Genomic DNA, 17,047 nt, shown 5'->3' with positions numbered 1-17,047 from the left:
GACAATCTGGACCCCCATTTCTGAAAACTGTCCGCCGCCATGTTCGCACCCCCTATTACCAGCCTGTTCAACCTCTCCTTCGTATCATCTGAGATCCCCAAGATTGGAAAAGCTGCCGCGGTCATCCCCCTCTTCAAAGGGGAGAGACACCCTGGACCCAAACTGTTACAGACCTATATCCATCCTGCCCTGCCTATCTAAGGTCTTCGAAAGCCAAGTCAACAAACAGATCACTGACTTTCAAAGATGATTGTACAAAACAAATACAAAAAAACTCATGGTTTTTGCTTTGTATTATCTTTTACCAAATCTAATGTGTTATATTCTCCTACATTCATTTCACATTTCCACAAACTTCAAAGTGTTTCTTTTCAAATGGTATCAAGAATCCTCCTCTGTTCCTCTGGTGATGTAGAGGTTAATCCAGGCCCTGCAGTGCCTAGCTCCACTCCTACTCCCCAGGTGCTCTCATTTGTTGACTTCTGTAACCGTAAAAGCCTTGGTTTCATGCATGTTAACATTAGAAGCCTCTTCCCTAAGTTTGTTTTATTCACTGCTTTAGCACACTCTGCCAACCCGGATGTCCTAGCCGTGTCTGAATCCTGGCTTAGGAAGTCCACACAAAACCCTGAAATTTCCATCCCTAGCTATAACATTTTCCGACAAGATAGAACTGCCAAAGCAGGCGGTGTTGCAATCTACTGCAGAGATAGCCTACAGAGTTCTGTCTTAATTTCCAGGTCTGTACCCAAACAATTCGAACTTCTACTTTTAAAAATCCATCTTTCCAGAAACAAGTCTCTCACTGTTGCCGCTTGCTATAGACCACCCTCTGCTCCCAGCTGTGCCCTGGACACCATATGTGAATTGATTGCCCCCCATTTATCTTCAGAGCTCGTGCTGCTAGGTGACCTAAACTGTGACATGCTTAACACCCCGGCCATCCTACAATCTAAGCTTGATGCTCTCAATCTCACACAAATTATCAATGAACCCACCAAGTACAACCCCAAATCCGTAAACGCGGGCACCCTCATAGGTATCATCCAAACCAACTTGCCCTCCAAATACACCTCTGCTGTTTTCAACCAAGATCTTAGCGATCACTGCCTCATTGCCTGCATCCGTAATGGGTCTGCGGTCAAACAACCACCACTCATCACTGTAAAACGCTCCCTAAAACACCTCAGCGAGCAGGCCTTTCTAATCGACCTGGCCCGGGTATCCTGGAAGGATATTGACCTCATCCCGTCAGTAGAGGATGCCTGGTTATTCTTTAAAAGTGCCTACCTCACTATCTTAAATAAGCATGCCCCATTCAAAAACTTTAGAACCAGGAACAGATATAGCCCTTGGTTCTCTCCAGACCTGACTGCCCTTGACCAGCTCAAAAACATCCTGTGGCGTTCTGCATTAGCATCGAACAGCCCCCGTGATATGCAACTTTTCAGGGAAGTTAGGAACAAATATACACAGGCAGTTAGGAAAGCTAAGGCTACCTTTTCAAGCAGAAATTGTCATCCTGTTGCACCAACGTCACAAAAGTTTTGGACACTGGTAAACAGTCCATGGAGAAAAGAGCACCTCCTCCAGCTGCCCACTGCACTGAGACTAGGAAACACTGTTACCATTGATAAATCTACAATAATTAGAATTTCAATAAGCATTTTTCTATGGCTGGCCATGCTTTCCACCTGGCTACCCCTACCGGTCAACACCCTGCGCTCCCCACAGCAACTCGCCCAAACTCCCCACTTCTCTTTACAAATCCAGATAGCTGATGTTCTGAAAGAGGGCAAAACTGGACCCCTACAAAATCAGCCGGGCTAGACAATCTGAACCCTCTCTTTCTAAAATGACTCTGCCAAAATTGTTGCATCCCTATTACTAGCCTGTTCAACCTCTCTTTCGTATCGTCTGAGATTCCATAGATTGGAAAGCTACCGCGGTCATCCCCCTTTTCGAAGGGGGAGACACTCTAGACCAAACTCCTACAGAGCTATATCTATTCTACCCTGCCTTTCTAAGTCTTGAAAGCCAAGTTAACAAACAGATTACCGACATTTCGAATCTCACCGTACCTTTGCGCTATGCAATCTGGGTTCAGAGCTGGTCATGGGTGCACCTCAAGCCACGCTCAAGGTCTAAACAACATCATAACCGCCATTGATAAGAGACATTACTGTGCAGCCGTATTCATCGACCTGGCCAAGGCTTTCGACTCTGTCAATCACAGCATTCTTATTGGCAGACTCAACAGCCTTGGTTTCTCATGAATGCCTCGCTGGTTCACCAACTACTACTCGATAGAGTTCAGTATGTCAAATCGGAGGGCCTGTGTCCGGACCTCTGGCAGTCTCTATGGGTGCCCACGGTTCAATTCTCGGCCGACCTCATTTCTGTATACATCAATGATGTCGCTCTCGCTGCTGGTGATTCTTTGGTCCACCTCTACGCAGACGACACCATTCTGTATACCTCTGGCCCTTCTTTGGACATGTGTAACTAACTCCAGATGAGCCTCATTGCCATACAACTCTCCTTCCGTGGCCTCCAACTGCTCTTAAATGCAAGTAAAACTAAATGCATGTCTTCACCGATCGCTGCCCGCACCTGCCAACCCGTCCAGCATCACTACTCTGGACGGCTCTGACTTAGAATACAAAAACTAGGTTTCTGGTTAGACTGTAAAACTCTCCTTCCAGACTCACATTAAACATCTCAATCCAAAATGAAATCTAGAATCGGCTTCCTATTCACAACAAAGCTACCTTCACTCAGCTCAAACATACCCTCGTAAAACTGACCATCCTACCGATCCTCGACTTCGGCGATGTCATTTACAAAATAGCTCCAACAGTCTACTCAACAAATTGGAGCAGTCTATACACAGTCCATCCGTTTTGTCACCAAAGCCCATATACCACCCACCACTGCGACTTGTATGCTCTCGTTGGCTGGCCTCGCTTCATACTCGTCGCCAAACCCACTGGCTCCAGGTCATCTACAAGTCTCTGCTAGGTAAAGCCTGCCTTATCACTGGTCACCATAGCAGCACCCACACCGTAGCACGCACTCCAGCAGGTATATCTCACTGGTCACAAAGCCAATCTTCCTTTGACCGCCTCTCCTTCCAGTTCTCTGCTGCCAATGACTGGATCGAACTGCAAAAATCACAGACGCTGGAGACTCTTATCTCCTCACTAGCTTTAAGCACCAGCTGTCAGAGCAGCTCACAGATCACTGCACCTGTACATAGCTCATCTGTAAATAGCCCTTCCAATCTACCTCATCCCCATACTGTATTTATTATTTATCTTGCTCCTATCTCTACTTGCACATTCATCTTCTCACATCCTACCATTCCAGTGTTTAATTGCATATTGTAATTACTTCGCCACCATGGCCTATTTATTGCCTTACCTCTCTATTCTACCTCATTTGCACATGCTGTACATAGACTTTTCTACTGTATTATTGATTGTAGTTTGTTTATTCCATGTGTAACTCTGTGTTGTTGTATGTGTCGAACTGCTTTGCTTTATCTTGGCCAGTTGCAGTTGCAAATGAGAACTTGTTTCTCAACTGCCCTACCTGGTTAAATAAAAATAATATGCAATATCTTGCTTCAGGTCAGAGCTACAGGCAGTTAGATTTGGGTATGTCATTTTAGGTGAAAATAAACGGGGCGGATCCTTAAGAGTTTTAAGGAGTGTGGTTTGGCGGTCATGTTTCGGAGGATGCATGACTTGACCTTTGCCTCTCCCGAGCCTGTTGGGGAGTTGCAGTGATGAGACAAGATAGTAATTGGATACACAAAATTGGGGAGAAAAAGGAGTTATTAAAAAGGTTATGAAAAAAAGGTGTATAAATGCTGTTTCATTTTGTTTGAATTGTAGGTGGTAATAGAGTGACTGTGTGGCTAACGGGGAGTGTGGGTGTATGGAGCTGCCTGGCTAATATTCAGGGGTGTCCTCTGTAAGGGAGCTTAAATTGGTACTGAACGTCCCTGGGTGGCGCCAGCTAAAGTGCTGAACGAGAYGTGTGGGTGGCTCTACCTTTGTTAGAGCCAGTGAGAGATGGTCTGTGGGGACGGTTGTTCGCTCAGGGACCAGCTCATGTACTTGTGTCTGTCTGTCTGTCTGCCTGTTAAAGGTCCAATGGAGCCATTTTTATCTCAATGTCAAATCCTTTCTGGGTAACAATGAAGTTCTTTGCAAAGAGCAATTTCTCAAGCAAGAATGTTGCTAGAATTGRCTGGGAGTGGTCTGAGTGGGGAGGTGAAAACTAGCTGTTATTGGCAGAGAGGTTTGGAACTCTCTTTCTTATTGGTCTATTAACCAATTTACRGTGYTGTCACCAGACAGGCCAAAACTCCATTCCACCAAAACATTCAGTCTTTTCAAACAGCTCTTACAATAAKAGGGCATTATCATAATTTTCACAATTTCACAGTATAATTCCAACCTCATAGTGTGGAAGTATATATAAAACACAGGGAAATCACAATGGYCCTTTAAAGGTGCAATATAAAGATATCGCTCCGCCATTTCCTGATTGCTAAAATTAGAATAGTTTGCCTAATTTCAGTGTATATGACAAAACAAGCAATGTGTAAACAATCATTGTACCATCTTAACCGCTGTGAAATAACCAAAAATATTGTATTTTCAYCTGTTTGACGCTGGTGTACAAAATCAAAAGTAWAATACGCAAAAACGAAACGTAATAACAGGAAGCATAAAAATAGTGCACATGGACCAGATCTATCGTGTCTTAGATTTGCTTTCAACCAGAATGACAAATCTATAACTCACATTTCTATGTGAATTTGGTTGGGTCGTCCAAAAAGTTTCATATTGCAGCTTTAAGCCAAATCTAGGGTAGAAAATAAAGTTTCGTCCTGGTGGATCGCAGACACTCTTCTGTGCCACTCCACTGTGACCAACATGCCCTTAATTTTGTCTGCTTTGCTGTCACTTTTGTCTGCGACCCACCAGGACAACACTTGCCTTTTCTAACATAAATTGGGCTTTTGTCTGTCTGTCTCTGTCTATGTCTGTCTGTCTGTSRGTCCGTCTGTCAGTCTCTCTTTTGCCAATGAACAATGTCTGCTACTCTGATATCTCTCTGTTCAGCTCTCTCCATATCCCAAGCTTTATTTTTCTCTCTTCCATSTGTCTGTACTGGGCTTGAAAGAGTCCACCTGGCCACTGTTTTTGACAACCTAAGCCTTTCATCCCCCCCAAATCTTTAAATGCACATATCGGAAGTTATTTTTCTCACCCCTACAACTACCGCTGCATGCTTTGGAGATAGTTTTATKATTAAACTCCTTCACATCTTCATCCCTTGGTACCTGTGGGCAACTAAGAGAGCATRTGTCAAAATACATACCGCAACATGAGTCACTAAAATCCCATCACTACTGTACTTATTAAAAACKCAGGGGTCCCACCACGTGTACAGAGTAAAAGGGCAATTTAAACATAAACAGACAGAGGAGAGAACTGACTAAATAAGCATCATGTTTGCTTATGTTTGATTAATGTGTGAATGAATCATTGGTTGGATGGGTGGGTGGGTATATAGTTTGTGGACAATGTTTTAGTTAACATTGCTTGGTTTTTAAGGTTTGCTGCTGMGTTGGTGGGAGGATGGATGGACATACGGRCAGGTCCAGATTTATTGGCACCCTTTATAAAGATGAGCAAAAAAGACTGTACAAAAAATGTATAAATACAAATACTGAGCTATACAATGCCTTTATAAAGTATTCACACCCCTCTACTTTCCACACATGTTGTTGTGTTACAGCCTGCATTTAAAATCAATTGACATTTTGTGTCACTGGCCTACACACAATACCCCATAATTTCAAAGTGGAATTTTGTTTTTAGGCAATTTTACTAATTCATTAAAAGAAATGTACGACTACCTCATCTCTGTACCTGTCACGCCCTGATCTGTTTCACCTGTCCTTGTGCTTTTCTCCACCCCCCTCCAGGTGTCGCCCATCTTCCCCGCTTATCCCCTGGGATTATACCTGTGTTTTCTGTCTGTCTGTTGCCAGTTTCATCTGTGTTGTCAAGTCAACAGCGGTTTTGATTCAGCTCCTGGGTTCCCTAGTCTCTCTTTTTCTCTCTCCTCATGGTGTTTTGACCTTTGCCTGTCCTGACCCTGGTACACCGCACGCCTGGACCACTGCCTGTCTCTGATCCTGAGCCTGCCTGCCGTCCTGTACCTTTGCCCCCACTCATTGGTCTCGACCTCTGCCTGACTTGACCTGTCGTTGTGCCTGTCCCTGTGGTTACAATAAAAAACAAATACTTCACACAGTCTGACCTGGGTCTTAGCTTGATTCCTGATAGTACCCCACCCATACAATTATCTGTAAGGTCCCTCAGTTCGAACAGTGAATTTCAAGAACAGAATTCAACCAACAAAAACCAGCGCGGTTTTTTCAATGCCTCGCAAAGAAGGGCATTTATTGGTAGATGGGTAAAATATTTTAAAAAGAAGACATGAATATCTCTTTGAAGCATTGGTGATGTTTATTAATTAGACTTTGGATGGTGTATCAATACACCCTGTCACTACAAAAATACAGACGTCTTTTCCTCAGTTGCTTGAGAGGAAGGAAACTGCTCAGGGATTTCACCCATGAGGCCAACGGTGAACTTTAAAACAGTTAGAGTTTAATGGCTGTGAATAGGAGAACACTGAGGCACTGAGAACACTGAGGTAAAACTGAAAAAATGTGGCAAAGAAATGAACTTTGTCATGGATACAAAGCGGTGTGTTTGGGGCAAATCCAACACAACAACAATAACTGAGTACCACTCTTCATATTTTCAAGCATGATGGTGGCTGCATCATGTTATGGGTATGCTTGTCATTGGCGGGGGACTAGGGAGTTTTTTACAATAATATGTACTTATTTGCCTGCTAAGCACATATATAGGACAACATGGCTCAGTCTGCTTTTCAACAGACACTGGGAGACAAATTCACCTTTCAGCAGGACAATAACCTAAAACACAAGGCCAAATATACACTGGAGTTGCTTTCCAAGACAACATTGAATGTTKCTGAGTGGCCTCGTTACAGTTTTGACTTAAATCGGCCTGAAAATCTATGGCAAGACTTGAAAATGGCTTTCTAGCAATGATCAATAAAAAAATGTACCCCCTTTTTCTCCCCAATTACTATCTTGTTTCATCACTGCAACTCCCCAATGGGCTTAGGAGAGGCAAAGGTCAAGTCATGCATCCTCTGAAACATGACCTGCCACACCACACTCCTTAACACCCACCTGTCGGAGGAAACACCATTCAACTGACAACCGAAGTCAGCCTGCAGGCACCTGGCCCACCACAAGGAGTCGATAAAGCACAATGAGCCAAGTAAATCCCCCCCAGCCAAACCCTCCCCTAACCCAGACAAAGCTGGGCCAATTGTGCACCGCCCTATGGGACTCCCGGTCACAGCCAGGATCGAACCCAGAGCTGTAGTGACACCTCAAGCACTGCGATGCAGTGCCTTAGAACACTGCGCCACTCGGAAGGCCTGGTCAATAAATGATTTGACAGAGCTTAAAGAATAATGGGCAAATATTGTGCAATCCAGGTGTGCAAAGACTTACTCAAAACAACTCACAGCTGTAATCACTGCCAAAGGTGATTGCAATATGTATTGACTCAGGGGTGTGAATACTTATGTAAATGAGATTTCTGTATTTCATTTTCTTTTAATTTGCAAACATTTCTAAAACATGTTTTCACTTTGTCATTATGGGATATTGTGTGTTGATGGGTGAGAAAAAATATACATTTAATGCATTGAATTCAGGCTGTAACACAACAAAATTTGGAATAAGACTTAAATGAATCCACCTGGCCACTGTTTTGGACAACCTAAGRCTTTGTATGATCCAAATGTTTTTTTTTAATTATTTTATTTTATACTAATACACTTGCCAAGAGAAATAGATTTAGTTTAACAAGTAATACAAAAAGCATTCACACCAGTGGTGGGTTTGACGTCGAAATAATGATGCATAAGCAGAAAAGGACCAACTGTAAAATATGGTGGTGGATCTTTGATGTTTTGGGYCTATTTTGCTTCCACTGTTCCTGGGGCTCTTGTTAAGGTCAACGGCATCAGGAACTTTACCTATTACCAGGACATTTTAGCCAAAAACCTATTTGCCTCTCCCAGGAGGCTGAAACTTGTAGACAAGTGGATCTTCCAGATAATAACCCCACGCACARGTCAAAACCTCTTTCTCTGAGAAATGTAATATAATATTGTTTTCCAATTATTTTTTTTGCATGAATGATGATTCACTGAAAGATATGAAGGTACTCAGAGGATATTCCAGTGGACCATTTGAAGCATCTTCAAGTTMAATTTGCAGGGCTTCTCCAGATGTCCCATGTCCACAGTGGGAGGTTAGACAGTTCTAACCACAGGGGAATATGACCCGTTTCTCCATGTCTGAGTGATGTGGATATATGGCCAGTTTGGCCACACGTGTCAATCGCAGCTCCTAGTCTGGTCTCTAACACAAACAAATAAAGGTTTGACTTATGAGCCTGTGCTAAGCATTCTATAATAGTTATAGTTACACAGTTACATTCAGGGTCAGGAAATCCCTATGTCAGCGTGACCTCTTTCAAGGTTGATTCTAGACACACAGTCGTTACAAACACAGACTCACATGCAGGCGTGTGTTTGACTCTGACTCACACACACTCACACACACAAACATGTAAATACACTGTATATACAAAAGTATGTGGACACCCCTTCAAATTTGTGGATTCGGCTAAAGTGGTGTGAAGCTTGCCGCCATTGGACTCTGAAGCAGTGGAAATGCGTTCTCTGGAATGATGACTCAAGCTTCGCCATCTGGCAGTCCGATGGACAATTCTGGGTTTGGCGGATGCCAGGAGAACGCTACCTGCCCCAATGCATAGTGCCAACTGTAAAGTTTGGTGGAGGAGGAATAATGGTCTGGGGCTGTTTTTCATGGTTTGGGCTGGGTCCTTTAGTTCCAGTGAGGGGGAAATCTTAACGCTACAGCATACAATGACATTCTAGACGATTATGTGCTTCCAACTTTGTGGCAACATTTTGGGGAAGGCCCTTTCCTGTTTCAGCATGACAATACCCCCATGCACAAAGCAAGAAATGGTTTGTCGAAATCGGTGTGGAAGAACTTGACTGGCCTGCACAGAGCCCTGACCTCAACCCCATTGTACACCTTTGGGATGAATTGTAGCGCAGACTGCGAGCCAAGCCTAATCGCCCAACGTCCATGCCCGACCTCACTAATGGCTGAATGGTGGCTGAATGGAAGCAAGTCCCTGCAACATCTTGCCTTCCCAGAAGAGTGGAGGCTGTTATAGCAGCAAAGGGGGACCAACTCCATATTAATGCCCATGGTTTTAGAATGAGATGTTCGACGAGCAGGTGTCCACATACTTTTGGTCAGGTAGTGTATATGTGGGAGATATATTATGTACAACCTACCTAAAAGCAAGAGATCGCTATGTGCACAGGTAAAATCAAGGAAATTGCTGCTGGGTGTTGAAACAGGTTGTTATAATGGTGAAATAGAAGAGGAAAGATGATGTAACTATTGTGGGGCAGCAGGTAGCCAAGTGGTTAGAGCGTTGGACTAGTAACTGAAAGGTTGCAAMATCGTATCCCTGAGCTGACAAGGTGAAAATCTGTCGTTCTGCCCCTGAACAAGGCAGTTAAGCCACCGTTCCTTAGCCGTCATTGAAAATAAGAATTTGTCGTAACTGAGTTGCCTAGTTAAATTAAGGTTAAAAAAAAATGTTGACCTCAGATAAATGAGAATGAAATTCATTTTTTCTCTATTCCCTTTCTACCACAATATACGCTTGTCCTTATTCTAGAAAGTCCACCAGATTTACCCTGGCATTATGTGGCAGAGTGATGAGGAGAAACGAAATGTTTCTTTGTCATTGTGTATTTCCATTTCGGATTTTTTGACAAAGCCTGGAATAAAAAAAAATTGTGACTTATAATTAAAATATTAAAAATATTTAGCTCCTTATAGAGCAAATGACACTTATGTATATATATTGTGTGTACTGTAGGCCTGTCTCACACTTGAATCTTCTCTTWGTGCCAGAGTTGGTTCAAATGCCTTCCATTTCATTTTTCTGTATTTATTTCTGTATACACATATCTGTATACACTACATGTCAAAAGTTTTAGAACTACTCATTCAAGGGTTTTTACATTATTTTTTAACTATTTTCTACATTGTAGAATAGTAGTGAAGACATCAAAACTATGAAATAACACACATGGAATCATGTAGTCACCAAAAAAGTGTCAAAATATATTTTATATTTGAGATTCTTCAAATAGCCACCCTTTGCCTTGATGACAGCTTTGCACACTCTTGGCATTCTCTCAACTAGATGAACCTGATAGCAGGAGGCTTCTATGACGGCGTGATGCTTTACTCTCAGGCCCTGAATGAGACCATGACAGAGGCAGGGGGCCGGCCGCGAGGGGACACCGTCACCAAGAGGATGTGGAATCGCACGTACCATGGTGAGTCATTGCAGATACACACACACGTGTGTGCACGAGAACACCCATACACAGAGGATGTGGAACCACACGTAACATGGTGAGTCAATGCAGATACACACACTCACAATGCCCGTACCAATACAATATTCCAAACTTGTTTTGAGTAGTGCCATACCGTCCATTTGAAGTGACTTTTGCTGACTTTAAGGCCTGTTCATGGGACAGAAAAGGTCACCCATCATCTGTACACTGTTAGAAAAAAAGGTGCTATCTAGAACTTAAAAGAGCTCTACCTACGGCTTTTACGGTGACCGTATTACTGCCATACCGGCAGTCACGAGTCATGACTGCAGTCAAATTCCACATGACCATTTAATCACGGTAATTAGGCTTCTTCAAGCTCAGATGCTGCTGATGGTCATTAGTAGCCTACCAAAATTGCTAACTGCCTAGTACTCAGCATTCTATTCACTCTGACATCAATGCAAATGTAATCAAAATTGAATCAAACACTTCGTGAGAACCCCTAAGCTCATGTTGCGAAACATTTCTATAGGCAATTGTGTGAGAAAACAGAGTTTTGATGACCTCTACTAAAAAGAGGAGGATCTCATCAGCTTTCTATAAGGCTAGGCCTACTATATTTATTTCTCAAATTTCCTAATATTAAGCTCATTGCTTCCCTTTACAACAGGAGTATTGCCTACCTTGCTGGCATGAAAATGAACCACATGAAAAGCATCCTCCATTCGCTATTTAAGTGCATAGATGACAGGTATTTTTTCCCCAGCTCCTGTTTTGAGACAGGTGCATGACAAGGGTCCATTCTAAATCAAAACAAATTTCACACATATATTATTTAGTATATGTAAAGAAAAGATTAAATCAAGAATAGTCTGATGGGTGAAAATATTAGCCTAATAATATATTATCACTTGTGAATGATGCCCAGCTTGTGAGCAGTAAGGCAAGAAACAGAGCATGCTTATTTTTTCAACTTTTTCAAATCATAGTTGCACACCTCATGTAGCCTAGCCCATAGGCATATATATTTGATAAGGTTTGTTTCACAACTAAAGTGTAAAAATGCACCTTTATAATGAAAGCATTACATGCATAATCGAATTTGCGGTCACTTTTGAAAATTGTGTTTTCCCGGTAATTGATTGCATTTTGGAACATGCGCTCTTATAGCCTACTGCCATGTGCACATTGCTGCGCTGATAATGTGAAATAGTTTCTAAACATTTTAAGCTAAGTGTTCTGATCTGTTGCATCAGCCTCATAGATTTTTTAAGTTTTTATTTTTAAGCTAGTGGTTGTATTAATTTGGGTTCTATGGCATCCCACAACTGTCCCAGACTGTTTGGAATATTTATTTCTCGCATAGAATAGCTCAACCTTTGTACTATGGGGGATAGTAGATTGACATAYGCTTGTGCTTTTGCTATTCATTAGACCTACTCATCTTGTTGGCTGACGAAATGTAAATGTGGACAGTTCTTCCAACATCTTCAATATGCACCTCGGCAGTTGCGTCCCCGATGTGTCTGTCTTCACTTGTGGCCTGTGAGCAAAACGTGACGGGCATTGGCTAATAAGAATTGAGATACAGTGCATTTGGGGAAGTATTCAGACCCCTTGACTTTTTCCACTTTTTGTTACTGTGAGGACAGACGCTGGGAGACGAGAAGCAAGTACAGGGAGTGATGATTAAATGGAAAAATGGTTTAACATCGGTTTAAAGACTAACTTCTTGTTAATCCAACCACGGTGTCAGATTTCAAAAAGACTTTACGGCGAAAGCAAACCATGCGATTATCTGAGAACAGCGCCCAGCAGACAAATCATTACAAACAGTAACCAGCCAAGTAGACGAGTAACAAAAGTCAGAAATAGCGATAAAATTAATCACTTAAATTTGATGATCTTCATATGGTTACACTCACAAAACTCCCAGTTACCCAATAAATGTTTGTTTTGTTCGATCAAGTCCCTCTTTATATCCCAAAAACGTTTTGTTAGCGCGTTTTGTTCAGTATTCCATTGGAACAGGGGCGGGGTCACAAAAGACAGATTTTTTTTTTTTTAAGTACCATAAAGGTTCGTAGAAACATGTCAAACGATGTTTATAATCAATCCTCAAGTTGTTTTTGTCATAAATAATTGATCATATTTCAACCGGACAATATCTTCYTCAATAGGAAAGGAGAAACAAGAAAGGCACACTCCCGGTCACGCGCTGGCTTCATGTCTGGAAATTTCCACTGTCCACTCATTGAAAGTGCTGTTTCTCCCTCATTTTTCAGAGTAAAAGCCTGAAACAATGCCTAAAGACTGGCCACATGTTGTGGAAGGTATAGAGATCGTGAACTGCGTCATAAGTCTTTGTATGGTGGATAGGCTTTCAATGGAAAAGAGACATTACAAAATAATAGCACTTCCTGGATGGATTTTCTTCAGGTTTTTGCCTGCCATATCAGTTCTGTTATACTCACAGACATTATTCTAACAGTTTTGGAAACTGTAGAGTGTTTTCTACCCATATCGACCAATTATATGCATATCCTAGCTTCTGGACCTGAGTAGCAGGCAGTTGGGCACACTTTTCATCCAAAATTCCGAATGCTGCCCCCTACCCTAGTGAGGTTAATGCCGACACAGGGATCAAACTGAGGAAAAGACAGATATAGAGGAGGCAATCAACATTTACATTTAAGTCATTTAGCAGACGCTCTTATCCAGAGCGACTTACAAATTGGAAAGTTCATACATATTCATCCTGGTCCCCCCGTGGGGAATGAACCCACAACCCTGGCGTTGCAAGCGCCATGCTCTACCAACTGAGCCACACGGGATCAACAAAGTGAAGGAGTCCAGGTGAGTCCAATGAAGCGCTGATGCGCGTAACGATGGTGACAGGTGTGCGTAATGATGGGCCGTCTGGCGCTCTCAAGCCCGGCGTACCACCTGGGCGAGCTTGACGGGCCGGCCGAGGCATGGGAGCTGGACGAGCCGGCTGAGACTTGGAACCCCGACGAGCCGGCTGAGGCGTGGAAGCATGACGAGCCGGCTGAGGCGTGGGAGCCTGATAGCCCGGCTGAGGCGTGGGAGCCCGACAAGCCGGCTGAGGCATGACGTGGGATGGGAGCCTGATGAGCTGGCTGAGGCGTGGGAGCCCGACGAGCCYGCTGAGGCATAATGTGGGATGGGAGCCTGATGAGCCAACCGAGGCAAGAAAAACTCTCGAGCCAGCTAAGGCATGGAAGCCCGACAAGCCAGCTGAGGCGTCCTCGGTTACTTCAGCAGCGGCACGTGGACCCGACTTCACCAACCCCAATTAAAAACAAAAGCACTCCCTGATGCTTCCATTATAGGTATCTGCATTCTGTGAGGACAGACGCTGGGAGACGAGAAGCAAGTACAGGGAGTGAAGATTTAATGGATAAACGGACATATAACAAAACAAGAACAGCTTCTGGACAGGGGGAACAAAACAACATTAATGCAGACACAGGGATCAAACTGAGGAACAGACAGATTGACATCATTGATGTATACAGAGAAGAGAGTCAGTATCTKTACTTGCACATTCATCTTCTGCACATCTACCATTTCAGTGTTTAATTGCTATATTGTAATTTACTTCGCCACCATGGCCTATTTATTGCCTTACCTCCCTTATCTTACCTCATTTGCACTCACTGTATATAGACTTTTTGTTTTCTTTTTTTCTACTGTATTATTGACTGTATGTTTTGTTTATTCCATATGTAACTCTGTGTTGTTGTATGTGTCGAACTGCTATGCTTTATCTTGGCCAAGTCGCAGTTGTAAATGAGAACTTGTTCTCAACTAGTCTACCTGGTTAAATAAAGGTGAAATAAATAAAAATACATTTGCAGAAATGTCTAAAAACCTGTTTTTGCTTTGTCATCATGGGGTATTGTGTGTAGATTGATGAGGGGAAAAGTAAGGCTGTAACGTAACAAAATATGGAAAATGGCAAGGAGTATGAAAACTTTCCGAATGCACTGTATACATAATATGTTTTTGGGGGGGTCCGGGGGACCCTAGCGGCCGGGTTTCCTGTGCGACCACTTATGTCGCTTATGCCCAGGGCCGGCCCTGCAAATCATCACCTCGCAGGTAAACCATAACTTGATTGCATTAATAATAAGATAATAATAAGATTACAAATTACCCTCAAGGGTCTCTCATTCTGACAGCGGAATGATTCGCTCGTCATACCAAAGTCCATCCTTCTCACTTGAGGCCTATCCGAGCTCTTATCTCTGCTTTTGTTCTTGATGTCATCATGCAAACTTCCCTAACGAGTTAGCTCACTGGGCACCGTTTGCGTCGCTTCACCAGCGGGCCTTCTTTTCATCATGAAGATAAGCTCACCGCGACTGATGGTCACATTCAGTGACAGCCTGTTACAGCACCATGATTCATATCTGTGTTTGATAGGATTGGATTGTAAGATGTCGTATGGGTACATTGTCAAATTGACGGTTTGCCTCAAAGGACTTATATTGGGTACATTGTGTTTGGTGGCTGACAGGGAATAGCATAATGTAGGGAGAGAGAGAGAAAGGAAGAGATAAATAGAGGAAAGAAAGAGACAGAAGGATAGAAAATAATGAGTGAGAGCGACAGAGAGATGGAGACGGACACTGAGTAATACAGCAAATCTTGACTAAGGGTCTATCAGGTGTRTAACTGTCGGAGCTATTGGCTGCTCCAGCCTGAGGGAGAGCACCAACTTCAGCTCTATTCTATTTTTCTTGCATTGTATTGACCAGCAGTCTGTCTGCCCCTGACTGTCTCACTGAGGAGAACAGCACAGTCCCTCAGGGATTACGTGTCTGCTCCGGCCAAGGCACGCAAGAGCAAGCGACCTACCACAGTCACCCCCCACYCACGTGTGTAACAGAGAAAGAGAGAGAGTGTGTGTCTGTATATTTAGTATTTTATTAGGATCCCCATTAGCTGCTACTCTTCCTGGGGTCCTGAGTGTGTGTGTGTGTGTTTATTGAGACTACATCGTGGGAGGGAAGCGCTCTCTCTCTMTTCTACAGGTTATTTTAAGCCATCTCTGCTGGGTTGTCTTCATYTGTTGGCTGTTAGGAGTAAAAACATTTTGACATGAGATAATACATAGAGGGTAGAGGTGAACTCCTCAGAGACCGTACACAGACACTGGAATGTGTGTGTGTGTGTGCGTGGGTGCCTGTGTGTGTGTGTGTGTATAGTTTACAGTATAAACACCCAGGTCTGTGCACGTTCTTGACTGGATTCAAGTGTGATACTTGTGCGTGTYTGTGTGAATCTGTATTAACAGTACTTTACTGTAATGTTCAGGACATGTTCATCGCTATCCATGTTTATGTCTACTGTACATGCATAACTACCAGGGGTTGGTGCCTTATGGTGGCATTATCAGAACCATGTAAGGGCACAGTTAGAACAGGTACTGCTGGCAAGTATAGCACAAAGACGTTGATTGGGCCTAGTTTTTTGGCTTGGTCCTCAAGAAATGCAGGCGGCCATGCCAGAAGCRAAGTGTGAGTTGGCTTGGGGGCGTGGTTTGATATGTTTCTTGGGTGTGTCCTTGCCACCAGCAAGACACAACCATCTGTCAGAACCTTGCCCGCAGCTGTTTCRCCCCACTCAATCACAACAAACAAACCTCCTGCAGGTTGAGTTCAATAACTGCCGGAGGAAGCTTTGAATAGGTCAGTAGCCYACAGAGTAATATAWGAAGAATGCAATTGCTYAATTTATGTAGATATTCGAAATGAAGTGTTTTGATACGTTTCAAATGTACTAACAGGTCCATGTAGAATAAACAACCTTGAAATAATTCCATAGAAGCGGTGTTCTGCTAATATAACAATGTGCACCTTTCACCTTCCATAGTCATTCCCAGCCGATACAGAAATTCCTATCTGCATTTTGTCTGGTGGTAATGGGGCTACCTTGGCAAACAGCGGTCATATCTTCCTGTGTGGTGTCTCGTATACAACAGGAGTTCCCTGATCCTGTTGCAGAATACACAGGGTTCCTCCTTCCCCATATTGACTGATACCATTCAAATCAATAATAAAAAAAAAAAGACAACACAAGTAAAAGTTGTATCTAGTAAAATGTTAATGCTGAGTGCCAGGTCTCTCTTCGTTTAGAGACCTCAGAATCAAGCCCGTCTGTCAGTCTGGACTTCATCACAGCATCTTGCATTGTACTGGCTCCATACATGTTTCTGTGAACACATACACACATAGTCACTGTTCTATTACCAATGTCAGTTAGGATAGGTAATATCTGACACACAAACAGGTGATATTTTGACTTTTGAACAGATCATACTGAACATACCTAACTCTGTTCTCACCATCGACCACCGTTGGTGAGCAGGCAAGAGGTGAGGCTGGCGGTGAGGTCTTTGCCAGCACCCCATTTA

General features: G+C 43.1%; 1 protein-coding gene across 1 annotated transcript in view; it reads left to right on the top strand.

Annotated features, from left to right (window-relative positions):
- The window catches only part of LOC111955494 (atrial natriuretic peptide receptor 1-like), a 135,891-nt gene that overhangs the window by 76,614 nt on the left and 42,230 nt on the right, over positions 1-17,047 (top strand). The window contains exon 5 of the mRNA XM_070436256.1: positions 10,464-10,599. Within this exon, the coding sequence (XP_070292357.1) occupies positions 10,464-10,599 (136 nt within the window). The remainder of the gene's footprint in view (positions 1-10,463; positions 10,600-17,047) is intronic.

The sequence above is a fragment of the Salvelinus sp. IW2-2015 genome, linkage group LG31 (assembly GCF_002910315.2).
Source record: "Salvelinus sp. IW2-2015 linkage group LG31, ASM291031v2, whole genome shotgun sequence".
Lineage (NCBI taxonomy): Eukaryota > Metazoa > Chordata > Actinopteri > Salmoniformes > Salmonidae > Salvelinus > Salvelinus sp. IW2-2015.
The sequence above is the reverse complement of the archived record's forward strand: the minus strand, read 5'-3'. Positions and strand labels throughout refer to the sequence as shown.